The following is a 21557-nucleotide window of genomic DNA, read 5'->3' as shown; positions in this document are numbered from 1 at the left end:
AGTAGCTAAATGACTTACATATATGTGTGTAAATAAAACTTGCCTTATATTCTAAGTCTAGAGTAGCTATTTGCAGTTAGTTTATATCCACTTATAGGAATTACCTCTCTTCCTAACTAAGGTAGTTGCTAACTAATTATATAGTTTTATGCCAGCTCCTTAGCTACTTTAAATATATATAGAGGTTATATATACTAGGCGTTTGTCTTTTAGCTACTATACTTTTCTTCTTTACTTCGTACTTAACTTAAAGGGTACTCTTTCTAAATATCCTGGTATCTTATTACTAGGGGACTGGAACCGCCTATATGTTATATTAATAATATTAATTCTGCTTTTACGCCCCCTGTAACTAAACGGGACGGCTTACTACGGCCTAGCACTCTATTTCCCCTCCTTAACCTATCTAGATTAGGGGGTCTAATACGCTCTAGTAGTTTAGCTCCTTTTAACCATAACCCAGCTAAACAGGAGAATTTACTATCCTCTACCTTTTTACCTCCTTCTCCCTGCGACCTAACTGGCTAGGAGGATTTATTACACTTTGGCATCTTACCTTCTTTTAATAGCGAGCAATCTAAATAGGAGGATTTATTACACTCTACCTCTTATAGACCCCACGAGGCCATTTCGGAATATTATATTCTACTAATCTTAGACTTACTCCTTTCCTCTTAGGTATGCTCTACCTATGGCCTTAAACAAGATCCTTAGTATCGCCCTAAACTAACAATATACTATATATTTTTGGAGGATATATGCTCTAAATTTACATTGGCCTAGGGGTATACGTTGGTGCAGTTGTATTAGTAAGTCTGTATATTTAATAAAGCTTTATTTAAGGTATTGTCACAGCTAGAGCAGCTTAAATTAAGCGGTGAGGTTTGCTCGCTGGTGTTTAAAAGTAGTGTGGTATATCTTTACCTTTTATTTTAGAATAAAGGAAAGGATTTTCGTAACCTGGAGAAAGTAGTAGTAGGATAAGTATCTATCCTTTTGGCTTTATGTATACTAAAATCTAGGAGTAGGATATAGCTAAGCGAATAGTAATTAAGGAGGTAAGGAGTTATAATTAGAAGGTACGCACTAAGTGTTCTAATTATATTACTCTTTAGAAAGCTAGGTATAACTGAACGGTTTACTAGAATACCTGCTACTAGTTAAGTTAATAGAGTGCCTCTTAGTGGATTTAAGGATTACTTCCCTTTAATTAAAGTGCTGTGGCTAAGACTAATTACAGAATTATAGCGAGATAGCCTTTATAGAGCGGGTTCTTTATATATAATTAGTTGTAATTAATATATTACTGTATTTACTATTATAGAAATGCTTTTATAATTATTAAATAATTTTAATCCCCCTTTTAGATAGAGGAAGGCGGGAATAAGTAGTTAGAACCGTGTATTCCACGTAATAGCCTATAGCAATTACTAGGCGAGTTCAGGCTTACTCTGTTATAGTGCGTAGCTATTTATACCTTTTTGTTAAGAACTTTAGTTTAATAACACTAGCTTCTATCTTCCTGGGCGCAATTAACTTATTAAAATGATGGAGGGCGCGACGCTTTTAACTCAATTAGACTTTAAACTCAATACTCCTACTAACTGCGTTATGCGGGCCTGTTTATAAATCTGCATTAAGAACTGCCGCTTAAGTTATATACGTGCACCCACAGCGCCTAATTTTAAGGCAAAATAGTAACTTATAGCTTGAAATACCTAGGTATCCGTGCTCCGCTATTCTTAGTTAACCTAAGATTAGTTATTATATATCCTATCCTTTATTTATATCGCAAATATATTATTAAATTAATACAAATAGCGCTTTAATTTCTTAATAATTTTTACTTTTAGTTTAATATTATATTTTCTATTTTAGTTATTAGCGCATACTTTAATTAGAAACATTTTATAGTGGTAAAATATTAGTAGTGGTATAGTACGCCTTACTGCTTAACCGGTCAGGAGCCTAGCGCTAGGCTTAGCTAGTACGCCTAAAGCCTTACTCTCTTTTCGAAATTTTTTAAATATAAGTCTAATTAAAAACCACCTCTCTTTTTCCCCCTATATCTTATCCTTCACTCTTCTATCTCTCTCTCTTAAGCCGGCATATAGTGGGTATACGCAGTCTGTTTTACATTCCGTAAAGGAGAGGACTATAAATATACCCCCTATAGCAAAATCCCCGTCTTTATTTAGCTTCTCTTAGGCTGTTCGGATACTTAAGGGGGGGTATCTTAAAGTTTTCTATAATACGTATAAAGACCTAAATGTTATAGTATATAACTCAACCTCGCCCTATAAAGATGACTTTTTACCCCTAAACTAGTGCTAGCGGATTAATAACCAAACTATAAATATATAGAACGTGGATATACAAAGTATATAGGTATAAATACTTAGACAGAAGCTCTCTCTACCAACTAATCTAAGTAAGGCTGTATATACTTTACGGTCTAAAGGCGGGCTTTACTTAAAAAGGGTTATTAGTAAATCCCCTAGCCATATAATTAGAACGGATATTATCTTTAATAATATAGACTTTTTAACTCTTTCCTAGTTAGCAGAAAGCTAATAATTTTATAGGTAATTTATTTAATACTCTTTTAAACCTAAGAATTATTCTATATTATAAGCTGTTTACTATATAAGTTTAATAGAACGTCTCCCAAACTTATCCAAGACCTACGATTTAAGGGGAATCCTAAAATTACTGCAGTGTAGTATATAGCCTTTTTAGGGGATAAAGTAACCTTTATAATAGATGTTGGTAAAGGTTCTTAAGAGCAACTAATAGAAGAAAGGGCAACCTTTATTATGGAACTAGGTGATATATATATATTATACTACTCTAGTTAATATTACTATTTTAATTATAAGTTAGATTTATATATAGCTCTTAGCTACTATATACTCTACCTAGTATTAAGGAGTAAGGCGAAGCGTAAGTAGTATTTATTCACTACCTTTATGCTAATAAACCTTTCCCGGTAAAGGAAATAAATAAAGAGCTTATTAAATAAGCCGATAAACTAGCCAATTAAATACTTAGTTTAGGTCAGAGGGGCTATCTTAGGCAACGTAAGAAAAGTTTATTTATTGTTTAGAAACCGAACAAGAAAGACTAAGAGTAAAGACTTAGGTACATAAAGTTGTGGCAATATATTCTTAGGGGCTATAGCCTTTATTTAAAGAAATTAAATTAATTCCAATTAAAAGCGCGTGTTAATGAGTTTAAATTACTTCTAAAGCGAATAGCTAAACGTTAACACGGCAGTGTGTAATTAATGCTTGCTTTTAACTAGACGTGCTAAGACGCTGTGTAGGATAGTAGTGACGTGATTCTGTTAAATAGCGGGGTACTATATAACCCTACCTTCCAAAATGGGAATAGGGAAATCCCTCTATTAGGCGTTAATATTTTTATCCTTCCTTGCCTAACTATTTACTCTCTATCGCAATATATCTTAATATCCAATCTACCTTTTTTCCCATAAAACCGTCACGATAGATTAATTAGGTAAAGAGCAGTCTAAGTATATTTAAGCGAAGAGGCTTATATATAGAAGCATATTTAATTTTAACGCTAGCTTACTAGCTCTCCTTCTCGCGACTACGAATTCGGACTAGCCTCCTTTAGCCTATAGATAGTATCCTAGAATAAGGCAGCCGAATACGTATAGGACTACTATTATATAAACAGTAGAGATTATAGAAGAAGGGGTTAAGGATCTATCTAATAAGGAGCTTAAGGAGAAAGCCTCCGACTTAGTGATTCTTATTATAGTTTGTGGAAATATATATTTACTAAGCAATATATAGTATGACGTAAAGGTCGAGATAGATATAAGTAAAATAGTTGGCAATAATAATTTGGTAAAGGATAGTAGTATTCTTATAGTATTTATAAAGAAACAAAGCAACGTAAGAGCTGTAGTAGCACCCTTATATAAAACAATTGCTATAGATCTAAAAGAAGTGGGGTGGGTTATAATTCGCGTAAAAAGAAGTTTTATACTTTTAGGTAATCCTTTAGTGCGGTTTTTCCGTCGGAAGGAAATATAATTTAGTATAGCCTACTAAATCGGTGGTGGATGCCGTTGGGAATACTATTACTGGGTATTCTTTATTAGACTATAGAATAACTAACTCTAGGATTTTAGAGCAATTAGACTTTACGCTACAAAAATCTAAGAGCTGTTGTACTGTAATAGGCAATCTAGATTTACATTAAAGATTAATTAATAGGCTTTGTCCCGGCGATAAATAGTAAGATTCTAAATTGCAACTCCTATATTGCGGTAGGGTATCTCCTATATAATTAAAGGAGTAACTTAGACCTATTATTTAAAGTTCTAAAAGGGCGATAGGCCGTTTATCCGTTAAGGAAGCAGATTTACTTAAGACTTCTAAATTTGCGTATTCCTGAGCTTAATTACCTAAAATTAGCAAGGAGCTGTAAAGTACTAGTACTTATTAGCTATGGCGTACTATATACTAGTGGCCTAGTAGCCGGCTTACAGCTCTTATTATATTTTTAGCGTTTCGCGATTTATGGGTTTATATTAAGACTATTAGGGGCCCAATTATCTTAAAGTTAAGCGAAATTAAAATTAAACGCGTCCGCTACACTAATATAATATAGATATAGTAAGAGAACGTCACGTTTTTGGCTGCTAGAGGAAATAGCGCCACCGTCTAGGGTAGTTAATAAGCTTAGTCCACGCTTTTATAAAGTAGAAGTTAAAGATATTTTAAGTGTTACTAATTAATAGGGTAATATTAGTAATAGAAAGGGTAGGTTATTATAAATACGTATATCTTAGAGGCTAAGAATTTGCTGGCTAAAGCTTTGCTATCTAAGGCTTCGCTAGCTAAGGCTTCGCTAGTTAAGGCTTTATTAGCTAAACCTTAATTCCTATTAATTCCTTGTATTTATCTGGGTGCTTTTTTTTATAGTGCTGGCTGATTATTTTTATGGTCGCTAGATGCTTTTTATAGGGTTTATAGTAATTATTCTACAGCTAGTTAAGGTAGGTAGCGTAGAGAGTATATAATAGTTATACGTCCTTTATAAATTTAGTATGTCTTAAAAGTAAACTCATTACTATAAAACGGGAGTTGCACCCGCTAACTATACATTTAAATTCCCCTTTAGACTTATTCACGTTCTCCTTTAGTAGATATATGGGCACCTCTATAACGTTTTCTAGAATATTAGTTTCCTCTTTAGAGCCAGGAAACTCTATTATAGAAGTTCGGTCTATAACCTAATAAGTATAGAATTTAACAGTAAGATATAAAGTAAGATACTTTCTTACTATATTCTTCGTCTTAAGGATAATCTATTAAGATAACAATAATGTGTGGTAGGGGAGTTCTAAGGGAGATAGAAGGAGATATACGGGCTCTGGCATTTATGTTATTCTAACGCGAATATCTAGGATAAGGGCCGGAGGATTCGAAAGACGTATACTAATAGAATATACGCGGCACAGCTTAGCTTAGCGAACTGTTAACTAGTTATCTTATATTCTGGCGTATAAGCTACTCTCTATAGCCGCTTCCTAGTATAGTTTAATAAACTACGCCTTAAATGTAGGAGAATTGACATACTATTAGAGGTAGTGCTTAGTCGATTTTCTAGAAAACGAATTCGGAATCTAGTTTAGTAATGCCGGATTGGAAAAAATCTAAATCTAGATTTAAGAAACCGAATTCCGGGATCCTAAATCCTAAATCTTTCCTACTTTTAAATATACGCGGGTTTTTACAGGCAGACGTTTTGCCCTCTTCCGATCTTTTATAAACTAGGCTTATATTATAACTACTTTTAAGATATTTTGCAGCTCGTACTGCACTTAGAAGAGGCGATAGCAATAGATATACTAGATAAAGACTTTGCAGCTATTAAAGCGCAGTGTTTTAGAGGGGTTGTAAAGGTTAACCTTAAAGCACTCAATTTTAAGCATCCTTTAGCGCGCAAATATTATTGTGGGCCGTCTAAAAAAAAGGTTATAGTTCTGAAAAAAGTTTTTAAGAGAACTAGTTGCGACCGATTAACCAAGGAATATTTTATTAAGGCTATTGTGGATGATAATACACTTATAGATGCCCTTAGGGTCTCTAGTATCAACAAGAATACACTTTATTAGAAGGAAGATACTACGAAGATTCCCTACCTTCCTATAGCCTAAGTTAATTACCTTAATGGATTACACCGCATCCGTACTGCTAAGCAAATTCTAGATCTAAATAATTAATGGTGGACTGTTAAGCTTTACTCTAAACATAAGTTTTAATATTTATACCCCCTTAAGTGTCTAACGCGATTTCCAGAACTTTCTTTAAACGCTTTAATAAATATCGTAGAGGCCTTTAGAAACGAGTAGCCCTTCTTAAACGGAGAAATATTTTATAAGATCTTATATTATTGTTAAAGAAACGATAATAAATCGGAGAACTAATGGTGGAGTCGGCTTACACCTACGAAGGAGAAAGATTTACGGCAGCTGTTAAAGAACAAGCGTTTTTAAGATATATTTTACGCACTTAATAATATACTAGAACTCTTTTACCCAATTTAGCTAGGCACTCTATATCGTTTTCTGGGTTTAAAATGTGACGAGGTATGCTTCTAAACTATATTGGTGTGCTTTTACTTATACATATTTAGGAGATCCTTAATTATCTTAAGTATATTTTAATTAACTTTAACCAAATCCTAGGCCGTGAAACTATTCTACCCTATAAAACTATTCTACCCCGTAAAACTTTAAATATCTTATATTCTGCTTTTAATGCCCTTATAGTATAGAAACTGGAGCTTTACGTACCTACTATCTCTAAAAGAGACCGGATTTCTATTAAAAGTTAGATGTAATTAAAAATAATATTTCCTACTATTACGGACTCCTATAAGAGAGATACGCTTTTTAAGAATATTTTATTAGTTCCTTACTTAATTCCTACTCTGCGTAGTTGTTTTAAAAATTTAAAGTATCTTAAACCTTGCTGTACTATCCTTAAATAACTCCTAGGCTTTAAACAAAACGGTACTATCTAGCGTAGCTTTTTAGCTATCTATTTTCGTCCTGAAAATCTCAATGTTAAATATCTAGAAGACTAGATAACACCACTATCCCTAATAATATTTAAGGGGGACAGATGGTTAGGATACGTTACACTATAGGCATTTTGCATGCGTTATTTTTCTAAAATAATATATGTGGCTCCTAAAAAGGAGTAGGGTAAATAAAAACCTATTATTAAAGAGCTAAATCTAGCTCTTTGGTATAAACTAGGAAATCTTACCGTTATTTAAGGTTTTCGCATAGATTAGGCCCTTAAACTGCAGAAATAGGATCCTAATAGGGAACTCGCCATCCATTTTCTTAAGCAAGCAAAGCCTAGTTGCGGGGATGATATTAGTAAACCTATATCTTAGGTCACGTAAGTGCTAAAGTTAATAAAGCCTTCCTATAGAGAACAATAGCTTCCTTAGTTCACCTCCAAGGCAAAGTTACTTAGCAATTATCACTATGGCCGACCTTTTAAGGATGACTATATTAAGGATCAGTCCTCTTTATTTATTCTATTAATCTTCTTTATAGACTATATTTAAGGCACTAAAATAACCTTATTTTATATTAAGCGTGACTTATATTATAGCTTTCTTAAAAGTAGCACCTAATAGGTAAGGCGTTAGATATTAAATTTTAAATACTTACTAATAATTTGAAGTTTAATTTCCCAGAGACGTTAACTTCTTTTTATAGGCATATTGACGCCAACCATGTCCCTAGAGCCCCTCTAGCTATATTATAAAGAGACTTATTAGCCTAAAAGGTAAAACGGCTTAAGAATATTGAGCGTCAGTTACGTGCTAAGATTAAAAGCCTAAAAGGAGAGTTGTAGAAAGAGAGAGATTCTAAGGGAGATATAAAAAGATAGTATAAACAGGACTTAACTATAAAGAGAGATAAGAACTGGTAGTTATAAAACAAGGTTAAAGATCTTAAAAGACTTTATTAAAACGTAGTATAAGATACCTAACGAGAAAAGGCCAAATTAGGAGAAGCGGAGATAAAAATTTAAAATTAGCAAAGTCGGATTGATAAACTTAAAAATTCTGCTAATATTAATAATTTTATAAGTTATTACTCTAATAAAGAATTTGGTGCGCTAAACCTATAAGAGATTATTTCCCTTCTATAGGGAAGAATAGAGTTAATGATAAAATATAAAGAAGCTTTAAGCGCAGAATTAGCGAAGTAAAGAGAGGGATATATTAAGCGGACCGCATACCTTAAAGTAGAAAATTCTAAGCTGTAGGTCTAGCTAGCAAACTAGAAAATAGAAAAAGATAAATTAACCTCTAAGCTCTAAAAAAATAAAGCAAGTGTCTAAACTATTTAATCCCGGGATATAGAAGTTTAAGTTAATTTATTAACTAAATAGGACCGTGCTAGAGATAAACAGGTTACTCTATTAAGAAATATGCAAGCCTAGCTAAAGGCTAAAATAAATCAACTTAGAGTAAGTTTTAAAGTAGAAAATGGCGGACTATAAGCCTAACTTATAGCTTAGAAAAGAGAGAATAATAAATTAATATTTAAGCTTTAAATAAGAAGAGCATAAATGCAGGATTTTAGTGTTTAAACTATTATTTAATCCCTGGATGGAGAGGTTTAGGCTAATTCGCCAACTATATAGGACTGTGCTAAAGATAAACAGATTACTTAATTAACGAATAGGTTAGCCTAGCTGCAGACTAAAGTATAGCAACTTTATAACTAAACGGTTTAACTACCGAACCTTAACCTTAAGGCGGATAAAGTAAAAATATTATAATATAAAATCATTAACCTTAAATCTAAACTTAAGAAAATCTAAGCCTAGCTAAAGAGTAGAGAACTTATAGGCTTTTAGTAGGTCTAAATAATCAATGACCTTATATACTAGAAGGAAGAACTTTAAGCTACTACGTATTAGGAAACTCTTAAAGCTATAGGCCGCGCTTTAGGAGTATAAGCTAGTTGGGAGAGAACTTAGTGATATTGCACCGTTACTAAAGAGACTAATAATAACGTTATTATGTGTAAATCTAGTTTACTATATAGAGAGAGCGCTACTACCTAGCTTGTAGATATTAGAGAGATTAGGCAGATAAAGTTTAGGGGCGGTAAGTATATCTTAGTTTTCTTAATTTAACTCGTTTACGGTTTTAGGTGCTATTAGATAGATATTCTAAAGGATAAGGAATATATAGCCAAATTTATATAATGGTGTATAGAATGCGCAGGAGATATGTATACTAGCTACTTTAGTATTCTTTAGCTAGTTACGCCTAAGACCTAAACTATAAATCTTAAGGATCTCTGCCTTAAGAATGGTGGTTACTATTTTGGGGAATTAGTAAATATAGGGACGTTTACAAACAGTGTCACCAAAATGGCGAAGAAACGTTGCTTAGCGCTGTCGAGAAATACAAATAAGGATGCGGAGGAGGTCGTTAACGAGTCAGACCGTCGTTTAATCGCACGTGGGAAATAATAGAAGTTAATATTCCTAGATTGGGAGATTATACCTTTACTAGGATAGATAAAGTAGAAATTAGGTCTAAAGAACTCAGTAAAGGACTTAAATTTCTAGGTTTATAAGGAGCTCCCTATAGCGTCTACTATCGCTGCTAATAAAAGCGCTATTTAGGAAAGTCAGACTAATATTAATATTAATAAAAAGCAGAATAAGGCTCTAAAAGAGAGGGCTACGGCTAAAACTAAAAAGCCGTAAGCGTTACTACTACTGCCACCACCGCCACTGCCGTAGGGCGGCTTTATATACAATACTTCAGAACCATCAATAGAGCTTAATAACCTAAACAGTAATGCTAGTACTAGTAGAAACTAAAATAAAGGATAGCTACAGTTACCTAATACTAAAGACAACGATAAATTGTAAATAGGAAATAAATATAAGATAGTATTAAAATAAAAGACCGTAGAGAATAAAAGTAGATAGCTAACCTAGTAATAACAATTAGATTATCTAAAATAAAATAAAAAAGCTACCTAGTCCTTAGCCATCCCTAAGATAATGTAGAATTCTAATACTAAAGTATTATAATAGTTACTTAGAACCTAACGGTCCTTTACCAGTCGTAAACATCTAATCTTAAATTATAACGGTTTAACTTTAACAAATTAGCCAATGTAAATGTACTAAAGACCCTACTTAATTATATATAACTATCTATTATTTAAAACGAAACTGCTAGGTATAAGAGCTGGGTTTAAAAGTTAGAGGTAGTAGTACTATTTAAAGCAAGTTAAACGACTGGGTTCTATTTAATCTATCATTTACGTACTATATTGGTGATGCGGACTTAGTATAAACTCTATTCTAACGGCTAGGAAAGCGACTACTACACTACGCGTTTTTAATAAATCTGCTAGTGGGATATAACCTAGCAGAGAAAGACCCATTTAACTTAGGCGGACTTACCCTTTATTATATAGCCATGCCTTAAGCTGCCCTAGCTATTTAAGCCTAGGTTATATTTTAAGGTTAGTTTTAATTAGCTACAGTAGCGCGATGCCTCTTTTTAACTCTATAGCTTAACTATCTGGTACTGGGTTAAAGGGCGTAGATAGATAGTAGCTAGTTGGATATATCTTAGAATTGCTTATCCTTTTCTCTAATAGGCGTAAGATAGGGGAAGTCCTTATTGTTATTATTATTATCTAAAAAGTCTTTGTCTAGTTCCTAGTTAGGATCCTAATTATCTTTTATAACGTTATTGCCCCTCTTATAAGAGCTAATAGGAAAGTTATTAAGGGGTTAGTTAAGTATATTCTCGGTAAACCTAGGAGTCTACATGCCTCTACTAAGCCTATTAAAGCCAATCTAACTGCCGTCAAAGCTTAGATTAAAGGAGGTTTGGGTTTATAACATTATTATTACTAGGTGGGCTACTATCGTATCTCTAGTAAGGAGCCCTTTAGCTTCTTAAAACTCATTAACAGTTTAGTAGTTGGCTAGGTAGTAGTTCCGTAAATTACAGCGTTGCTATAAACTTTAGTTAGTAAGATATATTTTAGCAAAAACTTAAAGGAAACTAACTATCTCTTCTATGGATTTAGGCTAGTTCTTATTAGGGTAGGAACAGAAAACGTGCTTAACTCTATTTCTTTTAATAATAAGGGCGAGTCTAGTATTAGGGACTCTTCTTATAAGCTTATAACATTTCCTATTAATTCCTTCTTTACGGCGTTTAAAATTTTTTTACACTATAGACATTATAGCGGAAATAGCTAAGGGTAGAGAGGAAAAAATACGTAAAGCTTAAATCTTAGTAGTGGTCAAATGTTAATAAGTTAATATAAAGTTAGCGGATAAATATATAAGGAGAATAGTAGACATTTATATACTACTAAATTCAGCTTTTACTACTAATATTAAGCTTTTTAAAACTATATATTCTAGTCTCGTAGATCTAACTATAGAGTTAGGGGATATTATAGCTTGCGCGCGTAAGGACTAGTTAAAGGGTCTACGGAGAGTGTCCTATAGTTAATCGTTCTTTTATAGAAGCCGTGTCTAATAAACACTAATTTTATAGCTTTTGAACTTTTGCTCTAATTAGCTGCGGCACTTAATTAAGATTTTAATTATACTCTTACTACCTATTAGCTTATACTAACTATTAAATGCGAGCTCTTAATACGTATACTATAAATTTACCTATCTAAAGGCTTACGCACGCTAGTAATACTTTCCCGCTCAGCCACGCCTTATTCTCCCCTAATGTTAATAAGAAGGGAGTGAGATAATAGACATCTATTAAATGCGCCTAAGTAGCATACTTTAGACGTGGCCCCCTTATTTACGCGCGTTAGAAGGAATTAACGCTAGGGCTTTAGCATTAAACTAGTAAGCGGCTAGTTAGAAGGTGTACATGCTAAGAAAAGAAGGCAAAGCCGGATGATAAGTAAGTTAAGATCGGATTTTAAGGATTAGGGATCAGGGATTAGTGATCTCGGATACTAGATTTGAGATTAATCACAAATTCGCAAATCGCCGATTTGTAAACCCCGTCTTCCCTAAAAACGGTTTTTAGATTTTAAAATCCGTCTTTATATATTTTAAAACCATTTACGTAGGCTAAATTATATAAGTAAAGTATATATTTAGGTACTAGTATATAACGTATATCTTACTTAGGAAGTTTAGTATTTAGAACACTACTATATAAATAATTATAATCTTTCTTATCTTCCTTAGAGCCGTATTTGGAGCATTTACTCTATAGAAGCTCTTATAGCTAATTAATACACCTACCTATAAGTTAATCTTCTCTTTTCTTTATAAAAGACTTAATTATACGTTAGTTATTAAGCGCTAAAAAGGAAGCTCCGATATAAGCGTACTTATAGCGATTCTTATTCTTCTTTATATTACAGCAAATATTATTATTTATACTTTTGGAATTTTAGGCCGCGCTAAGTTAGCAAAACGTTATAGCTCTCTTTTTATTATTAATATAGTCCCGTTATATCTTAGTAGTAGAACCAGTCTAATTAGTAATAAAGTCCTTTATCTAAATCTAAGCCAATACAGCCTACTCTACTGCTAGGTAGGCCGCGTTTACGTAATTTAAGGTCTTATATATAGTTTTATTAACTTCTTAGTAGTTCCCAGTTCCACTTAGGAAATATTAGTTCGTCACTCTATACTACACTTACTCTTATACTAAAAGAATACTAGCTTATTTCCATTATCGCATTACTTAGTAGACTATCTATATTATATCTCTAGCGCTATATATACAAAGTATTCCTTAAATTATACTTAGTCTCCACGATTGCGCTTGTAGGTATACTATAGGTTTATATTAGGTTAAGGAAAACTCTACTAGTAATTTGTCTCTTAATTAGCTCTATATTATAGCTTATTTATTATATAATCTAGCTTATCTATTTATACTTTTAAAACTACGGGTCCGGTCTAGCTAATAAAGTTACTATAAAAAGTTTTTTATATTAGTTAGACTCTATACAGGCCATATAGGTATTAATTATTCTTAAAAAACCGTAGAAAGTCACGCCTAGGGAATACGTATATCTTATATTACTAGGCATCGCTCGCTACTTTAGTGGTTTTTTTTAAGCTTATCCATACTTAATTATATAGTATTCATAAGACTCTATTACCCTCTTAATATAAAAGTATAAAGGTTTTAGCAATACACTAATAATAATACTAAGCTAGTTATCTGCAATCGTTAATAGCCTATATAGTTAAATGTAGAGTTTAGATAAGTTTAATAAAGTTCTTTTTATTATAAGTAGAGTTAGGATCGCCGCTTATCTACTCTTAGCTAAGCACCTCCTTAAAGCTTATAAAGATTATAGCGCTCGCATATATAGACTTTTATTAGTGTGGTTCTTAAAGATATTAGGTAAAACTTTAATACCTTACCTAGGTTACTTCTAACCTTCCTTAATAGATTAAGAGGCCTAGGCTAGCTAGTTCCTATATCTCTTACTTAAAATAGATAGCTAGGGGATTTTCACCGTCGCTCTCTTTATTCTAAACGCAACGTAAGGGTTAACAGCTAACCTTTAGATAATATTGCCGCTAGCGCGCAATTGCTTATTTAGGACGGATAGATTGTTAGATCTGCCCTAGTATATTAAAAATAAATAGTCGGCAAAGGCCGGTAATATGGCAATCTTTAATAAGTGTGCCTATTTACGGGGGTTTCTCCTTTACTAATATTGTCGTAGTTTACGGGACTCCTACTTTTAAAAGCGTAGTAAGGAAGGCGGTGCGCTTATACTAGCAAGACATATATATTTTTAATACTAGATTCCAGCTAGAAGAGATAGCTATAAGTAAATTAGTAATAATAAGATATTCCTAAGAAACGGTAAGCTAAATAAGACTAAAACGTGTTATATATAGGAAATAATTAAATTGCCTAACAGTAACTAGAAATACTTAGCAATTGTTTAAAAACTATTAAAGTACTATAGAAGAAAGTTCTGTTCTTAAACTATTTAGGCCTAAGTCTACTACACGCTATCTATTTAGGGATAAACTCTACTTCTCTTTCGTTTTTAAAAATTCACTATCAATCCCCTTTTTACTACTTTTATTAATGGCGTTTTATAGGGTTAATCTAAGGCTTTTCTATATTCCACTCTTATCTACTAAAGCCATAAGTATATTTTTGTCTTTTTTTTTAAGTGCCTCTCTAAGCTCTTAGAACCTTATAATATGCTTAATAAACTTACTAAGGTTCCTTTTATAATAAGATCAAAGTTTATAGGATATTAGGTTGGCTATAGGCTCTTTAATAGGCTTCTAGTATAAAACTACCACTCTATCTATGATATAAACTGAGTAATAGCTTAAATTCTTATTTCTCTCCGCGGCTCTAATACTCGCCAGCCTAGGCTTCCACTCCACCTAGTATTTAAGTGCACTATTTTCGGTTACGCCTTTTAAAATTTAGTTTGGTCTTCTTAGGAATCTAATAGGCTGTTCGTCTTCGCTTTTATAATCTAAGCTGTTATTAAAAACATCCGCAAAGTAGGCTTTATCGCCACCTACTTAGCTATTAGTATAATTAAAAGATCTATAATTATCCAACTACCTTACTAGGAGGTATTGGAGAAACGTGCTCAACACTAGCGACTATATTTACGGGGTTAGACGAGCCTATTATTAGGTAAGAAGATTAATAAGCTAAACTTAAAATATAGGGCTAGCCTTATTATAGCTTTCTGTATAGTCTATTCCTAAGATATACACATCCTTATACTCTTAGGTGTTATAGGGATATGAAATTTCTATTCTAGATATTTAGGTAGGCAAAGATAGTATTCCTACCTGTCTAGAATTAGATGGCTATAAGTAGTCCTTAACTAGAGAAAGTATAGCTAGTAAGAGCTTAGGTCTAGTATAAAAGAATTAAGAATTATAAGTGCTGTAAAGTAAAAAAAACTACGCGATAGCGCCCTTTATACCCTTATAGGACTAACGCTAGAAGTATAGCTCTAATTTAAAAATATTAAACTACGTAAGCTGCTTTGCCGTAATACTAAGTCATATTAACAGTTATAGGATAATTTCCTTACCGCCTATAGCTTCCGGGTATTTGGGAGGCTAATACCTCTACCGGTATTTAGTATCTAAGCCCCTTCTTATAATATTAAATAAATCCCCTGTTTAATTCTAAGCGTAAAACTTAGCTTAGTCAGATTATTAGCTCTAAATAATAACTAACTATTAGGGCTACCCCTAAACACTAGTACGTAGAGCCCCTTATCTAGTTCTAGATAGAGTAGGAACTATATTCCTAAACTTCTTCTTAGTTACGGCGGAGCCGGCCAAATACGCCACGGCTTTATCTCCTAATTCCTTGTTTATACTGTATACCTTAAAAACCGTAGCATAGCGCTTAGAAAGTAGCATTGCTTTCACCCACGTTATATAAATTTAGGCAGAAACATTAATCTTAGAGTAACTTATATAATTCCGGTTAACAAATTTATGCAAACTTCTCTAGCTATTAAAGTGTGCGGTATTTATATAAGCTTCTTTATATTAATGCTAATAAGAGCTAGAGTATTAAGACTACTTATAATCTAATAAGTAATAATAGCTAAGCACTGCTTATAAAGCTAGAGACTAGTACGTTAGTTCTTCCGCACTAATATAATATATTTTAGTTAGGTATTTATATTTAGTAACAGCTTAGCCAATAATTACCCCTAGCAATGCCTCCTTTAACCTAAACAGCTACTATTAGATTTAGTCTAGCAGCTTACGCTTTTAGGTATAGACAGCATACTAAGTAAGGAGTAATTATAGCTAATGGATATTATGCGCCAGCTAAAGGGTGAAGGGGCCGCTAATAAACTTCGCCTTATTTAGGCAATATTAATCTCCCTTTCTAAACTTAGTCTTAGCTTAGCTAAGCAATGGAGGAAATATTATAAAGGTGGCATTCGCCTTACCTCTAAATGTCCTTAGATTAAGCTACCTTTTCCCTAGATACTAAGCCTTGCTAAAATATAGTTCTTTTCTATACTCGTTAAATAAGTCCTACTATATATATGCCTCAGACAAACCTAAATTAGATTGCTAATAATTTTTATAGGTCTATAGGAAAAGCTTAGGGGACGATCTATATATACTATAGATACCCTAGCTACCCTAGCTTTATATATTTCACACCTAGTAATTAACCTACTACTAACTTCTCCGGTAATAATAATTAAGGATAGGAAGAGGATAGTAATAAAGATAGTAATAAAGAGATAGTGGTTTAGAACAATGGTGATAAGCTGCGGACTATTAATAGATTGCGCTAGAGTAACCTAGTAGAAGGGCGAACTAATACTACTAACATTGATAAACTAAGCCGGAGTGACGATAATGGATTATCGAGTAACAATAGAGAACTTAGGATTTAGCGTAATTTAGTAGGCAAGACTCTATAAGTGTAATGCTATAAAAGAATAGAGTAGAAATTTAATAAGAAACTATAAAACGCCTATAAAATACCTATTGGTCTGTCTACGTTCTAAAATCCGCGCTTTTATCTCTCTTAGCTTGACCTCTTCCGAGCTCTATATAATTTACGATAATCTTTCCAGTCTCTCAATATAGGCAGAAGATTTTATTTACCGTATTACTAATAGAGGGTAACTAATATATAATAATAACCCTAAGCTCTATAAGTTCCTTTCTAAGCTCAAACACTTATATCCTAAGTAAGTACTAGTCGTATTTAAGGTTAGTGGGCTTATAGATTTATATATTAAAGAGTTAAAGAATAATATCTAGTATATACTCTTTAGCGCTTATTCCATTTATTACAATCTACTAGGTGGGATTGTATACCTCTACTAGTGTAGTAGGAAAGGGTTAGAAGGAAGTGTAATAGGACTTCTACTTATCGCTAAATTCGTTAGGCTTCTCTTATAGGAATTTCTTTAGTTCTTTAAGCCTATAGAATCTATTATATAGGAACTTGTTCGGTATGCTAGGTCTATAGGGCTCTTTATATAAAAACAGCTTCTTCTTTATAGTGTTGAAGTCGTTTTCATTTTTATATCTCTACTATTAGTACTTTCTTAGCACCTGCTTTATACCTATATTTGCTAACATAGTTTTCTAATTACTACCCTTTTCTTTCAAAGAAGCTTCTTAAATTAGGGCTTAAAAAACATATTTGCTAATCCCTTTTATAAGTGACTTAAAAATCGTCTTGCCCTCTATTAAGGGTTTTAATACTATATAATTAGTTAGATACAGAAGACTATTAGGAGGTATAACTATTACTATTAATAGAAGCACTTTCTCTGTTGCCTCTATCTTCTGGTTCTCAGCCAAAATATAGCTGTCTTTCAATCGCATCTAAGCTTTTTGTGACATGGTCGTGATGCTATTACTCTATATCACGAAGCTTCCGGATTTCTATACGCAAAGAGCGTACAACTACAGTTTATTTAGTAAGCATATTAATCTCACTTTCCTATAGTACTTGCCTTTACTATCAAGACTATCTTTATGCTATAATAAGTTAGTTATATCCATTTTAAACCGTGTATAGTAGACCCTATAGCTATAGTGCTGTTTATATAAACGCAGAAAGCGACAAGTTTTATACATCGTTTTTTAAAAAAAAAAACGAAAAGTAAGAGCGTCTTATTTACCCGAAATATAATTTTAGGTTTCCGATTTCTGCTTTGCTAATCCTTACCTAGTTTTAGACTTTAGCTAAAGTTAGTTTTCCATTTTAAGTTTCTAGTTAGGATCCGGGTTTTCAGTTATTAGTTAAGCGAATTAATAGGCAGTTTCCTGCAGGGGCTCTTATTATATATAGCTTTTTTTAGTATATAGGCTTATTCCCTTACGGGCTTATTTCCTATATTAGCAATCGCGCTAATATATTTATACCCCTTGTAGGCTTAGAGCCTACGTGGTCTACTTGCTTATACGGGAATTTATTATATACAGCTTATTTTAGCGTATAGACTTCTTTCCCCTGCTAGTGTATACCCCGCATTAACTTAGAGCCCGCATAGTCTACTCGCCCGCACGGGAATTTGTCGCGCACGGCTTGTTTTAGCGCATAGACTTCTTTCCCCTACTTACGTATACCCCGCATTAACTAATAATTACGCGATTACGTAACCTATGCGGGCTACAAGCCTATAGACGCCACTTTCCCAGGCGGGATAGTTAAGCTTAGGGGCTAGGCTTAGCGTTTATAACCTACTACAAAGCTACCGTAAGGGCTTTTTGCCCCTATGGGAGCGGAATTAATTATTTAGGAACTACTCCTCTATTTCTATAATACTAGGGAAATTATCTATTCCCTACCTTACCCTAACCCCTTAATTTAAAAAATAGGTCTATTAAGATAACTTATATTATAATATTTAAATAAGTCTTCTAGCAGTTTAAAGCCCCAACTAATATATAGTTTAGGGTAAACCTCCTAGTACCTCTCTATAGTAATACCGCTAAATCCCACTAATAGAGAGTGTAAGGTTTAACTCTAGTAAATTACCTAGCGTTAAACACTAGCGGGTCTAGAGCACACTAAAAATACTTAAGCTATAGCTTAAGTAACGAAAATAGAAGGTTAGTAAGGAATAAATAGCGCTATTAGCGCTTTAAATAAAGACTAATAATATTATTATTTATAACTGGTTATATAGTTCGGTTAAAATATATCCTATTAGCGAGTTTAAAGGTCGCTTTAGCTTTAGCTAGCAAGTAGGATTGGAAGGGAATGCCATTTAATATAACATTAGCGGCTATCTTAGCGTACCTTATAGTTAACGCTATGGCTAAATAAGGAGGTTGTATACTACTTATATATTATTATATATTTTAAGCGCCTAAGACTATAAAGTAGGGAAAGGATATAGAGACCCCAGATTCTAGCGCTAAAGAGGTATAATCTAAGCATTTGAAACGCTAGGGGTGATTAAGCTACATCGTTATAAGGGTTCTGGCCTAGTAAAAGCCATAGTCGGATATGCCAATTAAGTAATATATTTTTCAACTCAAGCCTATAAATAAATGCAATATTATTAGAAATCGGTCACTATTAGCCGCTGCGTATGGCATAGTTCTATTTAAAATCAATTAAAAGCTAGAATTTCTTTGCCTTAAAACCTCCCTATACTTAAAAGTAACTCGCATAAATTAACTATATTCGTCTTAGATAAGCGAGGATTTTATAAATTCTCTCTTTATTAACCTTATTTGCCTTACTTAAGTTATAGCCGATATAGATTATACCCAGAGCCTTCCTAAACCTATTATTAAACCTAACGTATATTGCTGTTAGATGTGTCTCTATATTTATACACTTAAAGAAAAGCTTATTAGAGATTGTGTCACTATTACTGTCACGAAGCTCGTATTGAGCTATTCATTAATAAAATGGGTTAATTGATTGATAATCTTGTCTTAAGGTTGATTGACCTTAGACCTAGGGCCCTCGGGCTTAGATAAAGAGGTTTACACTACACGTGACTCGTATACGTGACTCGTGTATGGTCTACGCCTCTAGAGAATACAGATTATCTAACACACCCCCTTAGCTTTAAGCTCTTTGAGGTTAAAGCTAACTATCTTCCTGCTAAATTCTGCTAACTTCTGCTAACTAATTAGGATTTTCCATCCCCGGGATAGAAAATCGCTATTAGCTCGCTTACGGCTAGCGCCTTAGCGACCCTTCTTATGCTCGTTAATGCGTTAATTAAACCGTAATCTTATTTAAATCCTTCTGTCTTGCTCTAATACTATCCCTTAGGTCCTCTAGTTGTTTTTCCTTATTTAGCCGCTCCTTAATATCTACTATTCTGATTATATTAACAAAGCTTTAAAACCTCTACTTGGGTAGGGCCTTTATAAGTCTATTAGTAATTATTTCTTTTATTGCTATCTATTAAAATCATACTTATCTTATTGCGTATTCCTAATATAGCTAGTATTAATAGATATTAATGTGTCAGAGCTTTATAATTAGCTTTGCCGTGTCTTTTATAATTAGTTAGAGCATTTAGGTATTATCGCATTTAATAATTAAGGGCTTATTTAGGTGTAGCGTTATTACTTTAAATAGCCTACTAATAAAGATAGCTTCCTTTATTGTCTGTAATAGGGCTAATAACTCGGCTTCTGTGCTTGACGTTGTAACTATACCCTACTTATTTGCTTTCTAGGCGATCGGCCTCCTAAATAGCTTTATAATATATCCTTATAAGCTCTTTCTGTTAATAGAGTTGTTTGTAAATAATGCGTCGCTAATATAGATAAATGATTGCGCACTATCTCTTCCGTTATCTCGTCCTTTGTCGCGTATTCCTTTATCTCTCCCTCTACTGTTTATTCCTTCCTTATCTCCTCTATAGCAGATTGCTCTACTTCTCGTGCTATATAGGTACTAGATAACTCTGTTTACCGCTTAATAATGCTTTTAGCTTAGGTTCTAATTAAACCTTGCTAGCTGTAATACTATAAAGGCAATATCTAAACGCGTTATAGTGGCTGTATAGAGTACTAAACCTAATTTTCTCTAATATAGTATTGTAGAGGCTAGTAGGGATATAGGACGGACTAATAGGTCTATATTAGGGGACAGACGCGTTAGACGGATTAATTGGTAATTAGTAGGGAGGAGTTTTAATTCTGCTATAGGAGTATCTAGAAGACGCCCTTTAAGATCTATCTCGTACTAATTAGCTATCTTCTCTATATAGGCTTCCTGGGATAGCTATAGGAGCCTTTAGCTATAATTGCGTAGTACGTAGATTCCTAGGAACTATTTTAGCTTGCTAAGGGTACTTATCTAGTATTCCTTACTTAGCTCCTTAATTACTTCTTAAGCTTTCTTCTTATCTATCTTTTAGTAGTAGAAGACAATATCATTAACGTAGAAGAAGATAACTATTTCACCTTTTAGTATAATATACGGCTCCTAAGGTACCTCTTTAAAACCCAATTCGTTTAATAAGCTCGTGAGATTCTTCTACTATAACAGTGGTAATCGTTATAGTCTATATAGGGCTTTTCTTAAGCGCAGTACTTTATCTGTTTTTCCTTTATTAAACCCTAGCAGTAGCTTTATATAGACAACCTCGTTAAGATCGCAATGGATAAACGCATTAACTATATCTATCTGTGTTGTCTCCAGGTCGAATTTTGCGGTGATCGCCATAAGGATTCGGAAGGTCGTACTAGCTAATATAATAGCTCTCATAGGTAGGTCTCCTGGGGCCTATTAATTTCCGTAGACTACTAAGCGTGCCTTATATTTCTAGAGAAATCCGTGCTTATCCGTCTTATAGACGAATACCTATATTAAGCTAAGGACCTACTGTCCCTTTACGTGCTTTTTATCTATTTCTTAAAACAACCTTATTTAATAATAAGATTAGAGATAAGCTTACTAAGCTTCTTGGAACTAATCTTAAAAAGGATATATATTAAGGTCGCGGATTAACTAAGGTAGCGGAGATA

At 33.2% G+C, this 21557-nt stretch overlaps 1 protein-coding gene across 1 annotated transcript; it reads left to right on the top strand.

The window, feature by feature from the left end:
• Window positions 1-5890: 5890 nt before the first annotated feature.
• K441DRAFT_591112 (uncharacterized protein) lies at window positions 5891-6154 on the top strand (the record flags this gene model as incomplete). The annotated part of the gene is made up of 1 exon (XM_067644827.1): window positions 5891-6154. A coding segment is annotated over one exon (264 nt), but the record flags the coding sequence as incomplete, so codon positions are not given.
• Window positions 6155-21557: the final 15403 nt, after the last annotated feature.

Source organism: Cenococcum geophilum (assembly GCF_001692895.1).
Source record: "Cenococcum geophilum 1.58 unplaced genomic scaffold K441scaffold_75, whole genome shotgun sequence".
Taxonomy (NCBI): Eukaryota; Fungi; Ascomycota; class Dothideomycetes; order Gloniales; family Gloniaceae; genus Cenococcum; species Cenococcum geophilum.
The sequence above is the reverse complement of the archived record's forward strand: the minus strand, read 5'-3'. Positions and strand labels throughout refer to the sequence as shown.